The 23175-nt window shown below is 39.0% G+C and overlaps 1 protein-coding gene across 1 annotated transcript; it reads left to right on the top strand.

Moving 5' to 3' along the window:
• The first annotated feature begins 393 nt into the window (after positions 1-393).
• On the top strand, positions 394-22182 carry ptchd4 (patched domain containing 4). The gene is made up of 3 exons (XM_039691956.2): positions 394-1271; positions 3370-3850; positions 18287-22182. The coding sequence occupies exons 1-3, from the start codon at positions 666-668 to the stop codon at positions 19942-19944; spliced, it is 2745 nt and encodes a 914-aa protein (XP_039547890.2). The 5' UTR covers positions 394-665; the 3' UTR covers positions 19945-22182.
• Positions 22183-23175: the final 993 nt, after the last annotated feature.

The following is a 23175-nucleotide window of genomic DNA, read 5'->3' as shown; positions in this document are numbered from 1 at the left end:
CATAAGTAATAATAATAATAACAATTTACAATAAATAGGCTACTGCAATATTCCATATTGTAAAAACGGCCACTTTTGATTCATGGTGATGGTTTCGTTCGTGATAAATAGCCTGTCACATCAGCAAACTCCGCACTTTAAATGAGTATAGCCACGTATATTTAGGTCAACATTATTTTTTTATCGTCTCTGCACCGAAACTGTATTTGGCATTGTGTGGACTGCCGCCCTGTCTTTAAGATATAGGAATGCCTTATTCATTAGTAATCGAGTGGCTATTTCAAGAGGTGAGTCCACGATCAGCAAGGGCTTTGAATCGCGCGTGTTCAAAAAATTAGCACCCACCCACCCAGTCAGTCTTTCCCCGTCGTGCCTCCTTCCGTGCACACAGCAGCACATGGTTACAATCAAGCCCATAAATCAGGCGCCAGCTCCGATCGAATAGTCCGAATTAAGCACACATGCACATCAGACAGGGGCTGCTGGCTGCTGTTGCAGCAGAAGAAGCAGCAGCGAGGGAAACAGTCACTCATCAGGGGGAGGGATGGAACCAAAAAGCCTCTATAGTGATCAATATCTGACTGTCTTATTGCAAATCGCTGCAGTGCTTCACAGGTGTAGTGAGTATTCTCATACGGATTGACTGAACTGGAGCCACATGTCACATGTGCTTCATAGGAAGAACCGGGGCATCATCTGCTGCAAGCTGGATCTGGAGGAGGATGCTGCGGCAAGTGATACACAGAGGGCTGAAAGCTTCTTTCTACTGGCTGGGTTTGTTCGTGAGTAGGCATCCGGTCTTCTTTCTCACCGTCCCCGCAGTCCTGACCATTATTTTCGGATCCACGGTGCTCAGCCGGTTTAAGCCCGAAACGGACCTGGAGATCCTGGTCGCCCCGACGCACAGCCTCGCGAAGATCGAGAGGAGTCTCGCCAACAGCCTCTTCCCCGTCGACCAGTCCAAGCACAAGCTGTACTCGGACCTGCACACCCCCGGCAGATATGGCAGACTCATTCTACTGGCCAAATCCGGGGGAAATATCCTGGAACTGGCCGAGCAGGTGCTCCAGGTGCACAAGAAGGTCCTGGATATGCGTGTCAATTATAAAGGCTTCAATTACACTTTCGCGCATCTCTGTGTCTTGAGTCACCGGGACAAGAGATGCCTCCTGGATGATATCATCACCATATTTGAAGACATTCGCTTAGCTGTTCTGTCTAACAGCACTTTTTCCAAGGTCCCCGTGAGCTATCCGAATACAACGTTAAAGGTAAGAGACATATTGTCTGGAGTACAACGGCTGTGAGCTTCAAAACCTCGCGAGCCGCCTAACGAGACAGCGGTGGGTTTTTTTTTTTTCGAGGGCTTTGAGACGCAGCCTTTGTGTGCGATCGACATTGCAACAATGAAACTGCAAAAAGGGAGCTCGGCATATTGCGACTGTGCCTCATAAAATATTACGAAACGCTCAGAATTATGAATAGACTCGGTGCTGATGTGTTCTAGTATGTGCAACATCTGAATCAGCTGCATAGTTCTCCAGCACTGCACTCTGAGGCTGGTGATGCAATATACACTAAAAAACACTTGCAGAATCTAGATTTTTATCTTCATTTTTCTCACAGCAGATATGTTAGAGGACGTACCTTCCTTGAGCACTATATCTAATAAATACATGGTAACAGATAAGCAGTTATTAAACAATGCTTAGAATCGACAGGCTATCAATCAGATGAGCTGCATTAAAACAAATGATTCAACTTAAAACAGGTCATTAAAATATTGAGTTCATAAGAGCTACTAATTTATTTAAATTACTGTTAAGTTCACCTAAGTAGGTTTCTTAAGTTTTAATCACTCAAACAAAGTTTTTAAAAGCAAATTTCCTCTTTATTTGTATGGGTTGCGTGTTTAAATAATGGAACAAAAATGCCTTAAATTACACCACACTCATATCAATCAACTAAATGATCATTTTAGAGGAACAAACACATGCTACCAAAAGACAACAAGTTTCTGAATATGACAATAAACCAACAACAGTTTTTTTGGGGGAAACTGAAAATTATTTCAGGCCCCAGTGCATGCTGGGAAGACCAGTGTTAGAAATGTGAGCATAAGGTGTGTTTCATGATGAGAAATGCTTGTAAATTGCTTATATTCATCAAAAATCAAATTTGGGATTATTTTTAAACAGAATAAACATTAGTATGTTGTAGTATTTTTGTATGCCTAATTTTGATCATAAAAACATGAACATAATTCTGTCCAATTTTCATGATCAACAGTAGCACAGAATCATTTCTTGAAGTGTATTGCACATTATTAAATTTCAAATAACCTTAACTGAGACTGAATATTTGAGACCTATAAAACAGTCTTCATCAACTGCACTACCCACAGACGTAAGACTAAATAAAACACTACAGTGCAGCAAGCCATTGTTTTCCCAAGCTTACATCATAGGAGTAGGAGAGGGAGCACGATCCGTGTGAATGAGGTGCTCACTGTGGCCTCTAAGAGCTCATTCATATTGTGCCAGTCTTTTTCAGAACATCTTGAGGCTGTATTTCTGCATCCGAGGCTGCATCACTCACTCAGCATAGGGTGATGCACTGTTATTGGATGCTGAAGCATTGGGACTACTGTGCAAAATACAATGACTTTCGATCTTCTCTGGATTTTATTCATTCTGCATTCTTTTCGTGCAAAACTGATGCCGTTCAAAGGTGGAGATGGTCTTAACACCCTAATCCATCTTCATGCTGTGGTTTGAAATCAGTTTGTGTTTTCTTCTGGCCTGTTTTGCTTGTCTGACATTTAGCTAAAAGACGCTTACTGTTCACACTAAGTGTGTAAAATCCATTCAAATACCAGAACAAATCCACACCAAAAAAGCTGCTTATTAACTGGTTTGTTGATTCTGCAAGTCAAACATGATTATATTAATGTGGAATTAATATTAATATGCAGCCAGGAGTTGAAGTCAGAAAACTAAATAAATTTGTAAACTGCAGTTTTTTTCAGTGTAAAAATGTATATTGGTTTATTAACCAGAGATGTATGAATTTATAGGATGCATTTCATTTTTATTATACATTATATTTAAGGTATATGGATTAAAGTTGCAATTTTAAACTGTTTTATAATCGGTACATGGCTGCTATTGCTATTTCTTCCAGCAGCCTGTACTACAGATCTCAATCCTCAGATGTTCCAAGCGTACCAATTATTCAACATTTTTGGAAGGCAGTTGATTTACACTGATTGCAAAGTACACTTGATAGATTGTATTAAAATGGGATTTCACTCTCATAACAGTTTCCTTAATTGAATTAAATAAATTAACCGCTTTGTTTTGGCCCTAGGATGGTCGGGTGTCCTTTATTGGCCATCAGCTGGGCGGCGTGGCAGTGTCCGCAAATAGCCGGGACCAACAGGTCAAATTTGTTCGCGCCATCCAAATCACCTACTACCTCCGTAACCTTGGCCCAGTGGTGCAGGACATCATTTCTGAAAAGTGGGAAAGTGAATTCTGTAAGCTGGTGCACCAGCTGGCCACAGACAGCGAGGAGCTGCAAATTCAGTCGCTTACGTCCTTCAGCTTATGGCGGGACTTCCACAAGACAGGAGTACTGGCCAAGAGTGAGGTACTGGTCAGCTTGGTCCTGGTGCTCCTGGCAGCCACCATCTCCAGCTCAATGCGGGACTGCTTGCGCGGGAAACCCTTCCTGGGCCTGTTGGGTGTCCTCACCATATGCATCGCCAACGTGACGTCAGCTGGGATTTTTTTCATCTCTGATGGGAAATTTAACTCTACACTGCTTGGGATCCCCTTTTTTGCCATGGGTAAGTGGGCAGCTTTGTTTACAGATACAGTGGTGATTGCATGTAGGATTATTATAATTGCTGTGTGATTACTCAGGAGGTGGTGGTGTGTGGCTGTGTGTGGGGAGGGGGGGGGGTGTAATCGTTTTCCACAGCAGTCATCAGGGTCAGTGCTTTTGCAACAATGGGCTTACAGAAGGAGAATTTGTGATATAAGGAATAGAAATGGAAGATAATTAGAGACCAACATTTTTGTGATACAATGGAAAATCTGTCAATGTTTGCCTGAAAATTCAAACCGATGGTAAAGAATGTCAAGTCTAAATGAATGAAAATAGATGTAGCCTTAACGTGATCTGCAAATCTGATTGATGGTATAGTTAATGTACCATTTATGATAGACTGTCTGAGTAAATTGTTGGCACTTTTACATCATGGTGTGGTGGAACACATTGATGTAGAGCATTGGTTCTTCTAACAGAAAGACTTACAGCAGGTGAACGTTTACATGTGGTATTTATACCATGGTATATATAAAGTATTGACAAGTGTTAGTGAGCTACAATGATTCATGTCTAGTTGTATAGAAAAGTTCTTTGGCGTAGGCCCCGTCCTCGGTCCAAGTCCTGGGGATGCAGATTTGGCTGATCCTACCTGAAGACAAGGGCAGGGGATGGACAGGGACCAACCTGGTGGTGGTAGGGAACATGAGCGTCATCAACTGCAAATGTAAAACAGAGAGTTACGTACTTATATACTCCATATGTCAAGCAGTGATAATTTGGCTATATCTAATATTTATGAACGAATGACATAGCATTAGAGTCTTCCAGGTAGAACTTAAAGCTATAATTTCTCACCTAGTGGTTCATCAACAGAACAATAAAAAAGCATAAGTAATAATTTGCAACTATATGTAATTGCGTTTGGTTAGGATAGCAAAATGAAACCGAGAGAACACTTTCCACATATCGTTTGTTGTTGATGTCACATATCGTGCATCTAATCAAATTATGTGGGGTTTACATATTAATGTAACTGGGTAAAGCCACCTAGCCAAATCAGGCTGATGACAAAAACCCTCATTCGCGAAACCATGAAAAAAGCATTGCAAGGTAAAACCAGCATATACTGCAATATACGTAGGTCTGTGTGTGGATGACTTGCACCAGTTTTCTAATGTGTGATTCTAAAAAAATGTTAATATTTTTATTTTTGAATAACTTGCATTTAAAAAAAAGTATTGCTCGTATTTTTGCTTTGCCAATGGAAATTGTTCCAACGAAATCAAACATCTCTGAAGAACACACAGTAGTGATGTTTAGTTCCTAAATGAATCCATGTTTTAAATGATGAGCGAATGATTCAATGACTCTTTCGTCCCTAAAATGGATTTTTTTTCAACTTATCTCTTTATTAGGTGAATCATTGAATCATTCAGTGGTCTTTCAGGTTTCTTGATCAAACCAGTGTTTCGAATGAAAACCTGAATCGGCTCAGTGAATGATTCGCTGACTCACATAAAGTCAGGTAACTCTGTAACCTGCCGAGAGTCAAAGGAAAATAAGGATAAGAAGAGAGATGAAGAATAATATAGAAAAAATACGTTGATTTCAATATTTGAGTGTTATGATATTTATTTTAATGTATAATTTTCTTGGTGACTTGACCAATGTAAAATCTGGTGTCTTTAATACACATTCTTGACTAAAACTTATTCCAGTGTTAATAATGTCAATCCAAAACGTGATCAGATAGCGAACATCTGTCATTGCACCAATTATTGCAATGTGAATCTAAAGGAACAACAGCAGAATTAGATAATTTTCTTTCTGTTGTTCATGCATCGGGGAGAATAAGGAACAGTCATTAATTTCCAACAGTGCTATGTTCTTTCTGCGGTGTTATTTTTATGGACCCCATGGGAACACAATCTAGCAAGCTAAAACAAACTTGGAAATTTAACGAACTCCAAACTCAACACATCTCACAGGTGTTAAAAACACCCTTAGATTTTACACCTGTCTAGGTTGCATAGATGCCCTTAGGTGACGACTGTCACAACCCGCAACTGAGTGGAACTAATTAGCTTCGGATTTAAAGTACGTCAATTTGTTTTCTCCCATGGAGGTAGAATAATGATTCTCTCAAAACAAGGATATACAGGGTACAAAAGCACAATTACAACCTGCGGAGAATATCCGCTTACAGCTTCTTCTTATTCTCTTCTTATGATGGTTATTGTATCAGCGCAATATAATAATCAACCAACAATTACATGTGGCTTCCCAATTGAAGAAGACGATAATATTGTCAGTAGAGAGAGAGACTGACTGTACTGAATTTTTATGATCATGAATGTCCTTGTGAATCAAAGGTAATAATGCTCGGTGCTGTTGTATACTGACCTCTTAAGCTTCAGCCAGCCATTTACAGTGTCCCTAATGATCTGGGCCCCTCAGATGTTCAGTCTTATTGTAAAACTAGCCCAGCGTGGAAGATTAATTGCTCCCTGACCACTGGATTTTGAGCTTTTTGCAGAGTGCCAGAGGACCTGTGATTTACTATGCTTTGCATTTGAGCTTCACAGGAAGGACAATCTGGAGAAATAGATTTTGTCCCGCCGGTAAAGATGAATGTTGACACTCTACACGGTACATCACAATGTGCTGCGGGGTCCCCGGGGTGGCTCTGTTTGGTTGGCGAAGTGACAATGGATTTGGATTTGAAGTTTGTGGATGATACTCAAATGTAACTGTGGCCTGTTCCTCATACAAATATAAAGTATGGCTTCAGAAGTCTTGGAATATAGTTCTTGAGTCGTTTGGACTAGTTTTATGGTGTCCTTTGGTACTTTTTAGACAGACATGGTCACTATGAGCTAAATAAAAAAATCCTGGTAACACTTTACTTTATGTAAACTGCATTATAAAGGTATTCATAATGTACATCCATTATATATTGTCATAAATAATTGGAACCAAAGCTATAATGCATTATATTTTTTTGACAGATTCCCTAAATTGGCAGTTTGTTATGTGTTTTAACACATTATACTTTCAAAAGGCGTAACAATCAATTGATAATTAATTATTTTAATGTATTAAATAATAACAATCTTGAGACCATACAACGCATTATTAGGTGCATTACAAGGCACAATTAATGCATTAAAAATACTTTTATATTGTATTATATATAATTAAAGTGTTTGATGGGACAAAAAGGTTAACCACATAAGGGTGAGTAAAAAAATATGACAGAATCTTCATTTTAGAGTGAACTGTGCCTTTTAAAGGACTTGGCAGAAGATGGATGCTCTGCAGAAAACAATGTGTGATACTGTTGTCTGAGACAATCAATGGAGTGCGCTATACCTTCACTTTAAGTTTAGAGGTTATTTTTATTCAGACGAATACAGCAAGGGCCTATTTATAGACTTGCTTCCTGCCACACATCTTAACGGCGGATGCTTTGTTCTGCTGGGACAAATGACAGGATAGGAAATCAATGTCAAAGTACTCACACACCTCCTGATCTCAGTGTACGTACAGTAAAGCGGCTTGCTGTTTACGTAATGCATGATGAGCCTTGATCATTAAAATCAGAAATTATAAGGCTAGTTCTTATACTAGCACAGTTATTTTAGATATTTCAAAATACAATTAAATATATGTAAAGGAAAGGGATCGGATTTTTCACACTCAAAAAATGAAAATATCTGTCATTTTTTTTGAATGGTCCTCACTGCAGAACACGAAATCCAGGGGGAAGAGTTGAATCCATCTCCGCCCCCTAATCCCAAACCCCACCCCTAATCCTACCCATCTCCACCCCTTAGATCTGGATCCAACTCCGCCCCCTGGATCTTATGTCCTACAATGAGGTGCTACTGGATTATTTACTCACACTGTTGTCTTTCCATATGCCACCAAAGGATCATTTTTAAAAAAATCTTCAGGCAGCCAAAAAAAAGGGTTATATAATTATTATAGTATAATTAGTATATTATAGTGTAATTTACTATAATCATTAAAGCGTTTTATATCAGAAAGAAAATCTTCCAATCGTGGAAGTAGTTTTAATATTTCAATCTGTGGTCCTCTCTTCACCCTCTCTAAAAATAGTCTGATCTTCTGCTCTGTTGAACGTTCTGAAACTGAACAGATGCGAGAAGTTTATGTGGTGAGCGAGTCATGTTGACTGCAAAGAAATGAAAATTCAGAAAAGAAAAATAAAGATGTAGCCTGAAACAGGGATAGATTACTCAAAAATGAAAATTCTGTCATCATTTACTCACCATCAAGTCGTTCCAAACCTGTATTAATTTCTTTCTTCTATTAAACAGAAAAGAAGTAACAGTGTTTTAAAGAATGTTAGTGACCAAACAGTTCATGGACCCCATTGACTTTTTCTTCCCAACAGACCATTGACCGGTTTATAGTTGCTATTCTGTCCTTAGTTGCAATTTTAGCAACTTATTTACAAATGTTTAACCTATTGAGTAAAATACAACATGCTAAATATGTCAAAAAAACAAAAAACAAAACATTGCTGCACCTGGGTACCCATTGAGGGGTCATACATGTAGGGCCCACAGATCTAGGCTGCGGTGCCTGATTGTCCCGTTCGCCTGCATGAGGAGGTCCTTCCTTAGCGGTATAAGCGAGGGATCTGCGCCCAGCAGCTTCGCCAGTTCGGAGACTGGAAGGAACACATAAAGGGGGTGGCTGGGCCAGTTGAGCGCAAGTTGGTATATGCCCAAAGAAGGAGGAGTCCCGCCATAGCATCCAGGCTGGCTAATCATGACATGTAGTCCGTACAGACCAGGACATGGTTTCCCGCTAGATCTGGGTAAAAGGTGTTCAGAGCTAAATGAACTGCTCTCATTTCGAGGCAGTTGATATGCCCTCGCACAGTGCCCCCCAACCCAAGTTGGGGGCATCTGTTGAAACTGCTTTCCTCCTTGAGACCAGTCACGTGTTTACACCTGCTTGGATGGGTGAGAAGAGCACACTAAGGGGGTCTCGCAAGGAGAGAGTGAGGCACTCGGGAACTGGGCTGGCGTGGGCTCACTTGGTTCAGGCATCCTTTGGCCCCATCGCTTCGTCCATCATGGCTCGAGGGGCGGGTCGCTGTCCAAGAGGAGAGCTGGCTGCGAGCAGAGGATGGAGATGGGCAGGCTCTGGCGGGGCGGGCAGGCGCCCTTGTTGATTGGAGTCTCTCCGTAGGCGAGTCCCAGACATGGGGCACACTCGCTTTGTCTGTCAGCTTACATCCGGAACATCCAGAACACGGCATTTGCAACAACGCCGTTTGTGTTCTCTTTCTTTTTAAGCTTCTAAAGTGTTGCGACAGCGAACACACAAAGTGAAAGGATATAAGGCTTCTTCTGCAGGTTAACAGCGTTTCAAGGGAAGGCAGCGCCAAATTGAAGGTGCCATGTCCGCTGATGAGGTCGCTCGTTCCACTACAAAGGCTAGTCGACGGTGAAGGGTCAAAGGTCATCAAAGAAGGGTGTTCTACGCTGAAGGAGATTAAATCTGATTATATGGCGAAATGGTCTGCTTATATAGACATAAGCCACGCCCATTCTGGCGGGTTCTGATGCACCCTGGGTTGGTTTGCACGTCTCATTCGCCTCGCCATAGGTTCATGTAGTTGGCGCAGGACAGCCAATGAGCTAGCTAGACGCTCTGCTCTGTCCTCGCTGTGCAGCTGAACTGCTTTTTAAAATAATGGCTTCAGTATTCTCGAGAAAAGGAGTTTTCCCACTGTGTATAGCTACGCAAAATGAAGTGGACGTTCTCAATAGGGAACTCTGACATTTTGCCATATGCACGCTACTTGTTTGTGGAGCAAAGCTGTTTTTTGTGGAAAAAAATCGGAGTATACTACTAGTAGCATATAAGTATATAATGAAGTTAAATGTGGTTTAAAGGTGCATATATCATGAGCCATATTGTAAATGTGTGTGTTTGTGTGTGCCTGTATGTTCGCGCAGTGGCGTAGTCACTCCCCAGCATGTCAGTTCTATTGATCGAGCTCATTTAGGGCCACAGACTGTGGAACAGCATGTGCCCTGGGATCTGGACCATCTTCTTGCAATTCTCTCCACACAAGCATGATTGTGCCTGGTCATGGCTAATGCACATTCACTGTGCCTGGGAAGCCCAATCCTGTCTCAGTTACCATTCCAGAAACAAACATGCGCAACCACCAACATTTACAGCAGACCTTTGCAGTCTCCCTCTGGAAAATGTAGATGATGGGGTGTTAGTAGATTGAAAACTGACCATGTTGAATGTCATTGATTTTACTTAGTGCTAGAAGGCAAGAGCAAGTCATGGGGAAGAGATTAGGGCTCTTACCAATGAACTACTTATCACAAATGTCTTCAAGCATCACATATTACATGCCATTAAGCCTGTGGCTGGATAATTTACCATTGTCTGGTGGAAGAATCAGGGTGAGAAAGGTTTGTTGGACATCAAGAGAAAACTTTCATTTGCATAGTTTGTTCAGGCATGATGTGCCACTACTGAATCAGTGCGTGAAATAGTAATAGTAACAGACGTAATTCTTCTGCCTCCCTCTGTTTGTCATTAATATTCCGGTCCTTTTATATTTCAGTTGTATGATTAATGTTTCACAGGTTTTTTTTCTGATTGGAAATTACAGGAATGGATTTTTTTCATTTAGTGGCTTGCTTCAAGTGAAATAATTTGCATTAAAAATGCAAGAGTGCTTTGGATTAAAGCTGTTTGAACTTGATAATATTTGTACTGTCAATTTTATGCTTCTATACAGTGCAGTTGAAATTGATCTTTTGTTGGAGGCCTTGAACACACTGACGTATGCTGACAGTGGCATGTTTTACAATGACATGAAATACTGTCAGATTGTAAGGTATACTTCCACGAGTTTTTGTAACTGAAGCCACGGCATATAGAAACTGAGTGGCGTTGAAGGGAGAACATGAGCTATTCAACCATTTCCATGATTGCTGATATATTGTTTAAAATTGCACTATATTGTTTCTGCTGTAGTTTGCGGTCTTTTTTACAATGTAGCCTCATTATTTTGTGCAGAACTGATAATATTTCTGTAAATTTTGAAATAGTGTGTGGCCCACATACCACAATAAATCCAGGGCATTTTGTTCAGTTCATTTGGCAATTCAGCAGAAAAGTAGGCCAAAAGAAAGATCTGAAAGTTTTAACTAATCATTCACAATGGATATAAAGCCCAAACTTTTTATTGGTCTACTTTTATTGGACATCCTTTTTCATATGTGAATCCTTTGTGCTTTCTCTTGGATATTTTTAGATTTGTTCTTTATGTTCAGCTTAGAGACCTTAGGGCAGTTTCTTCGGTCTTATTTATAGGTCTATTGATCATGTATAAATGTAATATTTGATAAAAAGATTAAAAATAACTCACTGTCGCCTAACAGAATTGCATTTACAGTACTGTTTAAATGTTGTTTTCATAAGCGACAGTAAAATATGCTGATCTTTTGAACTTTCTATTCATCAAAGAACGATCAAAACTTTAAAATATATATTAACAACAGAAAATATTATTTTAAATAGTAACAATATCTCATAGTATTACTGTATATGTTTAATCAAATAGATGCAGCATTGGTGAGTATAACGACCCCAGACTTTTGAATTGTAGAATATTTTACCATAATCCTGTTAAATTTCAATCTTGAAAATCTATAGGTTATACATTGAAACTTATCCATCGCCAAACACAGCTAAATGATGGTTCGCAAAGTCAACAGCAAGACTGATGAGGTCCACTCCAATGAAATTACGTGTGAGTAACTCAAGCCATCTGCTGATTTACAGGCAGTCCATTTGCACAAGCCTTTTCATTAGCAGCTGCAAATGCAGCAGATGTGTGGGGTACGTGCCACAAAAAGCAGCAGCCATTCAATACAACGACAGAAGTGTCACACCATTCTCTCCATCTTCTGACTGCAATCGTTTGACTGGCTCTGCAAAGCGCCCAGCTCTCTACTCTGGCACTGTTGAGTTTGGTGCAAATTGCACACCTAATCCTTAGCAGCGGGATTAACTGTGTGCTGTGATGTGTGCTGTGTTAAGATAAGTTCACTGTCAAACGAGATGCTAATTTTGGGCACTTTTGTAATCCTGCGTTCTCAGCATGTTTTATTTTGATTTTTTGAATGAGCACTGCCATCATACTGATAATGTCATGAGACAAAATGAAGCCGTTTGAGCTGTAAAATAACAAATTTCGTTTTGTTTTTCAGAACAAAACTTACCTCAAAGCAATTGAGAAGCTTCTCCTTTAAATTTTTGAGAAATAAAATTGTGTCAGATAATAATAAGATATAATAATAATAAGACTTTGTGATATGATATATAAAAAAGCACAATAAATCGAGTTATTTTTGTTGAGACATTTGCTGCAAAGAAGGAATAAGATGTAATACCAGCAAGCATGCTTCTTTAATGACACATTTATAAAAAGATATTATGGTACGGTACTAAATGACTTCCAAATTACTGTAACATGATATTTGGTTCTACAATATACTTTTTGACACCATTTGGAAAATAAATAAATGAAAAAAAAAAATACTGCACTACTTCCAGAATAGCTGTTCAGAGGATATATAGTCTATTGTATGTGTCTTGTCACTGCAGCACAGAAATACTGACACAGTATGGAAATGTGTGTAATATTTTTTCCCATCTTCTGTCACAACTGGACATGCTTTATTGGAGGTGTGCGAAGGTTCCATCCGTAGGGTGTTTTCCTGCAAGTGATGGATGTGTTTGCAGCTGCTCTTGTGCTGAAGTTTTAAAGCAGTAATTTTGTTTAATGACTCACTGCATTGCAGCGAGAGAGGTGATGCAGCTCTTTATATTGAAGCCACGGCTTCAGAGTAGCTTTCCTCCAGCCGGTGCCGGCTAGAACTGTCCACAGGAGGCCTGTGACAAACTGCCCTCTTTAGCTATAGGGAATGTTGTACCTGTCCACCAGCACCCAGAGACATGAGGAACAGCCCTTTATTTCCTACCGTACCCCTTGTGAGACGTGCAGAGAAAATTTCGGTTCTGTTCTCTCAAAGTAGCATGAGAAAAACGCTGAAGGAAAGGGATTCGCTACGAATTAATTGCACCCACTGTTGATTTGAGCACGCTGTCTGTATTGTTTCAGTGCCTGATTCACTAAAGGAATTATGCAAATCCTGTAACACATAAACCCAACGCAATTTTTCCGCAGTGCAATTCCTCCTTTTAGGCCAGTTTTAGGTTTTAAGGATGCTTTTTCCACAATCCCGTTTACAACGTTGCGATCAGCTTTTGTACTGCGCTGAAGAAAAATAAAAACAGTTACTTTAGCATTTTCCCTCTAGTGAAGATGAATTGCAGATGGAGTGAAAAAGTATTTGCGCTTATACTGTGTAAAAAAATATTATAGTAAGTTCACTCCTAGATGTCCTCACTGTTGTATGTGAATAATATGCAGTATAGAGGGAATGCATTGACGTCACTTTCCCGCCGGAACAACCCCCCTTAGCCTGACTGAGTGGCAAAAGATCTGCTGCGTGACTGGATTTAATAGGGGAAACTGCGAAAATGCGACTAAAATGAACAATTTTATCAATTTAAGCTAAATGCTGAACTCAATATAGTGTTCCTTACAACTTACTAAAGATCCAGTGATCCATGGATATTGATATGCAGCCAGGAATCATGTTGCCTGACATTTATGTTTGCCTGATTTTTGACACTGGGGAAATAAAAGCAATATAGACCTAAACATAAAGCAAATTTGCCTGTGAACGCTTCATATAAATACAATATAGGTAGGTCTAAATCCGGGTGATCACTTATATCAGTGTTATATATAGCCTATATATCATGATTCATCATATCGTCCAGTATGAGGGTGAAGTAAATGTTTGTATGTCAGGGACAGCAATGGGTCACTCCCCCCTCAATGTTCAGGAGCATTCATGGTCCCCGTTGTCCGATTAGGCATAAGTGCTGGACAACTAAAATCATCAGACGTTGTGGAAATGGTTTTATTTGAAATACCTCAATATTGTCTTGTCTGACTGTGCATGTGATTTATAACCGACAGGAGTAGGCCTCCCTCGTGTCATCTCACGGCTTTGTGGTTTCTGTTTTGAATGCACTCTATTTGTTGCTGCACTCCTTAACGTTTGCCGCCACTGCTGCAGCAAAACGTGTCAATCTTGTTTCAAGATGTTGATTTGGTACGCGCTCCTCTAGTGGCCCCGATTTAATCTACACCCTTGAATGGATGGACCCCTTTTGACAGAGCTTGTTTGAATTACTGACATACCCCCAATGCTATTTTAGGAGTAAGCTTTTGCATACCATCACAAAGATGAAGAAAGAATGAATTCCTTCTTCAAAGGTGAAAAAATAAAGCAACAGAATACATTTTATAATGGTGAACATTTTTCTCATATTTGTTAAAGCAAATCCCTATAGCTCAGTGATTCTGAGCCTACGCAGGGGGATCTTGGCAAGATTAAGGGTACTTTTACATGACAATGATGTACAAAACGGAAGTGTTTTTCCTTTGCATTTTTCGTGTACAGACTTCAGCGTTCCCAGTTCACAAGGATCTTTGAAAACAATACAAAACACTGTATTATGCATCCCATGCCAGTAGTTGGTGATGTCACTTAGTAAAGAAAAACTAATACGCATGCTCATGACGTCACTGTGTTTTCACAAATTCGTGTTTTTGTAGTTTACATGGAGACAATAACTGTATCAGTTTTCAAAAGTTTGCATTTTTAATGCATTACACCAGTCTTTGTAATTGACAGCTTAACTCTTTGCTTTTACTTTAAGAAGTGGATCAGGCTATTTAAATAATAGAAATGTTAAAGGGATAGTTCACTTTGAAATTCATTTTTGATATGTTTTCGCTTACCTCAAGGGAATCCAAGATGTAGGTGTCTTTGTTTCCACAGTATTTTCAATTTTGATATTTAGGTCAAACCGTTCTTGTCTGTCAGTCATATAATGGAGGTATGGGGGTCCACTTCAAAAAGCATGCACAGTGAAGTCCAAATTAAACATGATTTAATGACTCGTAAATGTAAAAGTTGATGGCCTAAGACACGAAACGAGCGGTTTGTGTGAGAAAAGTAACAGTATTTACATTGCTTTTACCTCTTGTAACCACAGGCACATAGCGCCCGTGCCCTCAGATCACTTGGACGTGGCGTTTTCTCACACTAACCGCTCGTTTCGTGTCTTAGGCCATCAATGTGTACTTCCATTTATGAGTCATTAAATCATGTTTAATTTGGACTTCTCTGTGCATGCTCTTTGAGGTGAACCCCATAAACCACCATTATATGACTGACAGTCAAGAACGGTTTGACCTAAAAATATCAAAATTGAAAATACTGTGGAAACAAAGACACCTGCATCTTGGATGCCCTTGGTAAGCTAAAACAAAATTAATTTCAAAGTAAACTATCCCTTTAATGGTAAATGATTGAGGTTTTTTTCATGGTTTGGTGTAGATAGGTAGGCTTCTCTGATGGGGTTGTTAGACTGCGTAAAACTGCAAAAAAAGACTTTAAAACACTGATCTTAGCGGATGTGCAGTTGTTTAGTCATGTTTTGTCCTATTTCATAAGAGACTTTTAAACCGAGCACATTTTCTTACTGCCCTTGACCAGCAGCCTGATGGCACTCCATTTATATTGTGGTGATTCATTGCACGGCAAACACTGAAGAAATCGCCATGTCATTCTGATAAGGAGGAATTTTGTATTCCATTCAGAATTACCATTCTAGTACTTCTCATTTGGAAGGTGATGACATCCAGAGTTCCAGACTCAGAACAGTAGAATGCTGCCAAGTAAAACTATCATCTTTGTATTTTTGTTGTTATTAATAATGAAGTATATTATGACAAGTGCTTACAGGTCATCAGTACCCCTTTGCTGGCACCAAACCAGAGATGTTTTAACTCATAACAACATTTATGAAATATTCCATGAGTGAAACTCATTTAAAAAAGAGAAAGGACTTCTGTGACAGTCCAGCGGCAAAATATTTGTTTCATATGCAAGATTAATTTTAAAAAATAATGTGGAAATTCATGCTTATTTTTGTTGCAGAAACATTGTGGAGTTCAGTGTTTACATTGCCTGTGCATTCTGATGCAATTTGAGTATATAATCTGTCATGTGTAACTGCATTTAATTGGTACTGAATAAATAGTAGATAAATTAGATTCCATTTCCATTAGCAAAGATTAAGTGAAACCTTCTTTGCAGAATTCTTTGCAGATTTTGAAAATAATAAATGGCACTCACTTCATGAATTGAATTAATCTTCTTAATTGGAGAATGCGAAACAATTGCTCAAGCAGTGATGGTGTTTTTTTATGAGATAGCAGGGTCCGTAATTGTTTTGTTGATCTATATAATTTGGCAAGTAGTGACCCATGTTCACACTCAGATGTCTGAATGTTTCATTATACCAAACTTTGTTGAGTAGTTTTGCTTTTAATTGCCATTTAGCAGCTGCTTTACATTCAGAGTAGCTTCCTGTTATTGCAGAGACAGCCCTTTCAGAGCAACCCAAAGCAAAGTGTCTTGCTGAAGTGTACTTGATGATAAAAAGCAAGTGATGCCTGAAGTCAGAACTCATTTTTTGAGTACATGTTATTGAACATGCAGCCACCAGGTTACCACCAGTCCACCATGTAACATCCGCATCTTGCAGATGAATTCACAGACTAATGGACTTCTTCTGCCTCTTAATAAAACTAAAAGCAAGCAAAGACAGTCCATCTGACTCATTATGTTGGCACAATCCTTTATGGTTAATTAGATTTTTCTCCATGTCTGTCAGCTCAATGAAAATTTATGATTTTGGAGAAAGAGGTAAGGGATAGTGTTTGTGATAGGCCGTGATGACCTTGCTGTTGAGTGAACTATTTTGTGGGTGAAAGTCAAATGTATTAATAGGGTCAAAGGTAACAGTGTGCACACACACGCACTAGATCTGATGAATGGAGCTTGAGTGATCCCATAGGTGGATGGTAGAAGAGTTATTGAATTACTGCTCATCTTATAACTATCATGAAAGATTTATTTTTCCATAATGCACATTTAGTGGTTGACCATTATGGGTTTTTCAGTGGCCGATGACCATGCCAATAACTAGCCAATGGCTGAAAAGAAAACTGATACAGTGGGGTCCAAAATTCTAAGGACACGTAAAACACCTGGGATTCAAATTTTAATATAGAATTTAAAGTTTTTAAATTAAATGTTTTTTTTATTTTTTTAAACAATGAAACAACTAAAAATTAATAAGAAAATGTTAAGATTCTGCTCTGTTTGTTTACTCTAGATAGATTCTTGTGAACATTTTACTCGAACTGTAATGTCATTTGTAATGATTTTTATTAATAAAGAAAAATACAAGATATAAGTGTTTTCACTAGTAATCTAAAACTAGTTTGGCCTTCACTGTATAAAATGCGGTAACAATTTACAATGAGCTTCATTAGTAACCATTAGTTAATGTATTAACTAACATGAACTAACAATAAGCAATACACTATTTATTCATCTTTGTTAATGTTAGTTAATAAAAATCCAGCTGTTCATTGTTTGTTCATGTTAGTTCACAGAGCATTAACTAATGTTAACAAATGTATGTACGAAAAAATGTATGTGTGTGTGTGTGTATATAAATTATATATATATATATATATATATATATATATATATATATATATATATATATATATATATATATAACATATAAAGTTATATAAGTATATATACAAGTATGCATAAGTTCTGAAACAATTGAATGGGAAAGGCCAAAAATCAAACCTGTTCGATAGATGTAGGCCAAAAATAAATGCTGCATACATCCAACTATATTATATTTATATCAAAGTGTACATTTTGTTAATTAAAATCACTTATATTCTGTACATTTTAATGCAAAGTGTTTTTTCCTATATTTCTCCCTTCTTGTGACATGACATGGCTGGCCAAATGAACATCATGGGCCAACCTTGAATGGATACATTTATTTTAATTAATTTAAATATTATAAGAAATTATATATTATGTAATTGGAAGTATTCAAATTCACTGAAAAAATGTAAACAAACAAAAAAGTATATTGTCTGCTGACACATGCTGTTATTAGATTTAGGAACTGACACAACTATCACTTCTGTTAATCAGCCAAGTGGGCAGTTTTCAACCAATGCGCCGATAATCCGAAATTGGGCAATTAATCACCCTGCTGATGTATCGGTCTTTCACTACTCGTGTTGTATATTTTTGTAGATTATATTTATGCTGGCATTACTATGTAATCAAATATTCTCTGTGAATTTTTCATGCATCAAATTATAAATTGCTGCTTCTTTTTCTTTCAGGACATGGAACAAAGGGTGTGTTTGAGCTTCTGGCAGGCTGGAGAAGAACCAGAGAGAGTTTGCCCTTCAAGGAGAGGGTGGCAGATGCGTTCGCCGACGTGATGGTGTGCTACACTATGACCAGCTCGCTCTATATTATCACCTTCGGCATGGGTGCCAGTCCTTTCACCAACATTGAATCTGTGAAGGTCTTTTGTCAGAGCATGTGTGTAGCAATCCTGGTGAACTACTTCTACGTGTTCTCGTTCTATGGCTCCTGCCTGGTGTTTGCCGGACAGCTGGAGCAAAACCGCTATCACAGCGTCTTCTGCTGCAAGATCCCCTCTGTGGAGTATCTGGAGCGCCAGCCCACCTGGTTTAAGACCATGATGAGTGACGGCCACGACCTGTCTACACACCACGACAGTGTGCCGTACCAGAACCACTTCATTCAGCACTTCCTGAGGGAGCATTACACAGAATGGATTACCAACACCTATGTCAAGCCTTTTGTGGTTATCCTCTACCTGATTTATGCCTCCTTTTCGTTCATGGGGTGTTTACAAATCAGCGATGGCTCCAATATAATTAATCTGCTAGCTAGTAATTCGCCCAGTGTGTCATTCGCCCTGACTCAACAGAAATACTTCAGCAACTACAGTCCGGTGATTGGGTTTTACATCTACGAACCCATTGAGTACTGGAACTCCACAGTGCAGGAGCACCTCAAGACATTGGGCCAGGGCTTTAATAAGATTTCGTGGATCGATAATTACTTTCACTATCTGAGGGTCGTGAATGTCAGCGCATCAACCAAAAGTGATTTCATCAACATCCTCAAGACTTCTTTTCTGAGGAGCCCAGAATATCAACACTTTGTGGACGACATAATTTTCTCTAAAAACGGAGACGAGTATGACATCATCGCATCCAAGATGTACTTGGTGGCCAGGACGACCGAGAAAACCAGGGAGGAAGTCGTGGAGCTGCTGGAGAGACTTCGACCTCTCTCCCTTATAAACAGCATCAAGTTCATAGTTTTCAACCCAACGTTCGTGTTCATGGACCGCTACAGTTCCTCCATCATCTCCCCCATCCTGACGTCGGGTTTCAGCGTGCTCACTATTCTCATCCTCACCTTCTTCCTGGTCATTAACCCACTGGGGAACTTCTGGTTGATCTTGACCATCACCTCAGTGGAACTGGGCGTCTTGGGTCTCATGACGCTTTGGAATGTAGACATGGACAGCATCTCTATCCTGTGCCTTATTTATACTCTCAACTTTGCCATGGATCACTGTGCCCCCCACCTCTACACGTTCGTACTGGCCACTGAGCACACACGGACTCAGTGCATCAAGATCTCTTTAGAGGAGCATGGGGCCGCCATTTTGCAGAACGCCTCTTGTTTTGTTATTGGGATAATGCCTCTTCTCTTTGTGCCTTCTAATCTGACCTATACACTGTTCAAGTGCTCCCTTCTCACAGCCGGCTGCACAGTGCTGCACTGTTTTGTCATCCTACCGGTGTTTTTGACATTCTTTCCACCCTCGAAGAAGCGGCACAAGAAAAAGAAACGGGCCAAACGGAAAGAGCGGGAAAGAGAGAGGGAGAGGGAGAGAGAGGAAATAGAGTGCATTGAAGTCAGGGAAAACCCAGATCATGTGACCAGTGTTTGATTGAAAGAAGTGTGTGAGCGTAAGTGATAAGAAATCAGCTCCCGTCCACTAGGGGGCGACGTCAGGCGGCACGTCACAGGTCCAGAGGTGGCCGGGTCCGGCGCTCTTGCTCCTGGGGTGACCCTTGCGACCCCAGCACTCAACAACAATGCTGTCCAGAGTAAAAAAAAAATCCTCCTCACTCATGTCTTGTGCACCCTTCGTCCAGAACAGTGTATAGCATCTGCAGCTGCTAGCTTACGCTAACATGAAAGTTGAGCAAAAAGGTTGTCTGTATACATTAACAAATTCAGAAAACCAAAACTGAAGGACTCCAAAAATGTTAGCATGAATCTATATGCAGGTTGGATCTCTAGTGGTATTCCCAAGGGTATTTGTTTGTTTTGTAAGAGTAGATATCGCAACCAGATATATTTGCTCTTATTTAGCACCAATATGAATCTTTTTTTTTTTAACTGTTATGCATCTCACATTCCTCCAGCCTTGTGCTTACATAATTCATCTAGACCAACTCTGTTTAAAAATAACTATGTGAAAAATAGTAGCAAACGGAAGTAGTGGTTTTCAGCTTCCATCAAATTATGCAACACTCTCCAACAAATAACACTTGGCATGCATTTATCACAAATGTCCTGTAGCAAATCTAAGAGTGTGTTCGCAATTTCTCTGGTAGCAGTTACTTAGACTCGATCCCCGAGAGGTCCCACCTTATTCCTAGAAAATATCCTCCGAGCAAAGCATTAATGGCCAATAGAATGAGTTATTGAGGACTGGAAAAGGTGTTTTTCTCCTTTAAATGTTCAGTGAAAGTACATTTGTCAAATTTGACATTTAGCTGATATTCAGACTGTAATTTGTTCTACTCTTCTGAGTAAACAAATGGCGTCTGAAGGTGTAGAGAGTGTATGAATCACTAAAATGTTTGCATAATATTAAACTGCATATGCCATTTAAAAAAGATTTTCCTAAACACCCAAGCGACTCATTCATGAGAAAAGAGACTTGTAGCATGTCTTAAATCTGCATTGCTATGGTCTGTTTGATTACTTGCTTGTGTGTTTGCTCGTTACATTAACCACAAATCTGGTCATGAACCGGTTTGTGTAGTTAAACTGCGCAATGACAAAGAGATTAGAACATTTTACTTACTGTTGCTTTCTGTATACCGTTATTTTGCACATTAGCCAGATTCAGTACGTGGAAAAAAAACGAGGGTAGGTATAGTTAAGTGTAGCATGTGTTTCGTCTGTATTTGTGTGTGTTTGCAGGGATGAGCAGTGCAGATGATATACACTGTGTTCACGTTGAAGAAATATCTTGCACAAATCACGTAAAGGTATCAAGGTGCATTCTGGTGGAAAATAGTATGTCTCTAATGTTTCAAGTATTGGCTCTCTTGCATCAGGCAATGTTACGTATTAGCAAAGTAGTCTTAGTTTTGATCTGTGGGGAATTTTTACGTCACAAATATGTTTATTGGACATGAAGCACCAGTCAAACCTTATATGGCATTATGAAGCAACACAAAAGGTAATGTAGAAAATTAAAAGGATACATTTCGGTTCACCAAAAAATGAAAATTCCGTCATCATTAAAGGAATAGTTCACCAAAAAATGAAAATTCTGTCAGTATTTATTCACCCTCATGTTGTTCCAACTCTGTAAGACCTACAACAGCAGATCATACTCTATTAAACTATTAACTTGACTCGAAGCAGAGAGAGAAGTAAATGAATACTTGAAATAAAGTCGTTATTTTTGTTGTTTTTTTGCGCACAAAAAGTGTTCTCGTCATTTGATAAACTGCTATAGTCACGTTTTTTTGTTTGTTTGTTTTGTTTTTTAAATTTCAAAGCTTTTTTTTATTTGAACAATTATTCATGTACAAACAGCAAGGCAATAGTAACAATTCTTTACATTACACAAACAAATACATACAGAACAGGTGCATGAAACAAAATAAACTTAAAATAAATAAATAAGATGTCTTTAATAACTTTTCGAGGCCAGCAAGTTTCAATTCCTCAAGAAGCCTATGGACTAGTATGCAGGAGTGATCCAGCTCTCAGATGTAATGAAAAATATCTTAATTCGTGTTCCGAAGATGAACGAAGGTCTTACGGGGTTGGAACAACATGAGGGTGAGTAAATACTGACAGAATTTTCATTTTGGGGTGAACTATCCCTTTAATTTGAAAGTTTATGGCACTAAATTAACAGCTGTTTGCTTTTTGCAAGACTCATATTGAGTATTAATATTTCATCAAACTCTGATTGTCCTAATCAACAGTGTAAAGGTGTAATCAAAGTAATTATACCCTTATCTCATGCTACAACAAACTGTTCTCGTCCTTGCCATGTTTCCATTGGTTCAGATAGATTCAAATTGATTCAGTAGGTCAGTCATTGCAATGTATGCCTCAAGATAGACTGCCTAGTGCCAATAAATTTGGAATTTAACCCCCCAAAAACAATGTTAAAATTCAGCTAGTTTTAGTTCCGCTGTGTTTATAGTACATTTCATAATTATCAAACTGTGCAACATGTGTGTGGTAGCCAGAGCCTTACTGATCCAGTCAAACAACTGGATTCATTGTAGAGTCATTCCAAAGGCAGAAGGCCTCTCGTCGGGGAAGGTTTCAAGTTTAATTGAGAGGTTAAGATACATGGACCAAAATGTTTGCTACAGAAGCATTAGAAAAGGCCATGAAACTAATGTCACCATCAATGATCCTATGTTTTCATTGACTGTTTAAATGTCAGAGGTACAGTATTGGACACAAGTTGATGGCCACTGTGTTAGATGCAACATTCCAAACCCAGCAGGTTTCATAAACATTAGTTAGTGAAACCTAATGTACTTAGGGTAGGGTCTAATATCGATGGCATCCCCATATTCTGTCATTCGTGTTGGAAGGGGGCATGCAAATTAAATATAGGAAGGCAAGAGATGCATAATGAAAATGATGAAAAATCATATACTTCCCAAAATGACTGTGTATGCATGTATTGTATGTATGCATGTATTTAGTTTGTGTGAGTAATTTTTCCCCTCTGACTTTTTGAGAGCTGTAGTTCCTGGAGGGAACTCTTTGTTTCAATGCATACTTGATACCATCTTCAGAAATGTATGTTTTAGAGTTTTTATTTTATTTTCTGGTGTGCTTTAAGCCAGTGGGAAAATGAATTGTAAAATAAATGTATAAAATTTTCTAATTTTTTAAAGAAATA

This window comes from Pimephales promelas, chromosome 13 (genome assembly GCF_988280905.1).
Source record: "Pimephales promelas chromosome 13, fPimPro1.hap1.1, whole genome shotgun sequence".
Taxonomy (NCBI): domain Eukaryota; kingdom Metazoa; phylum Chordata; class Actinopteri; order Cypriniformes; family Leuciscidae; genus Pimephales; species Pimephales promelas.
Note: the sequence above shows the minus strand (reverse complement) of the source record. Positions and strands in the feature narration are given on the sequence as shown.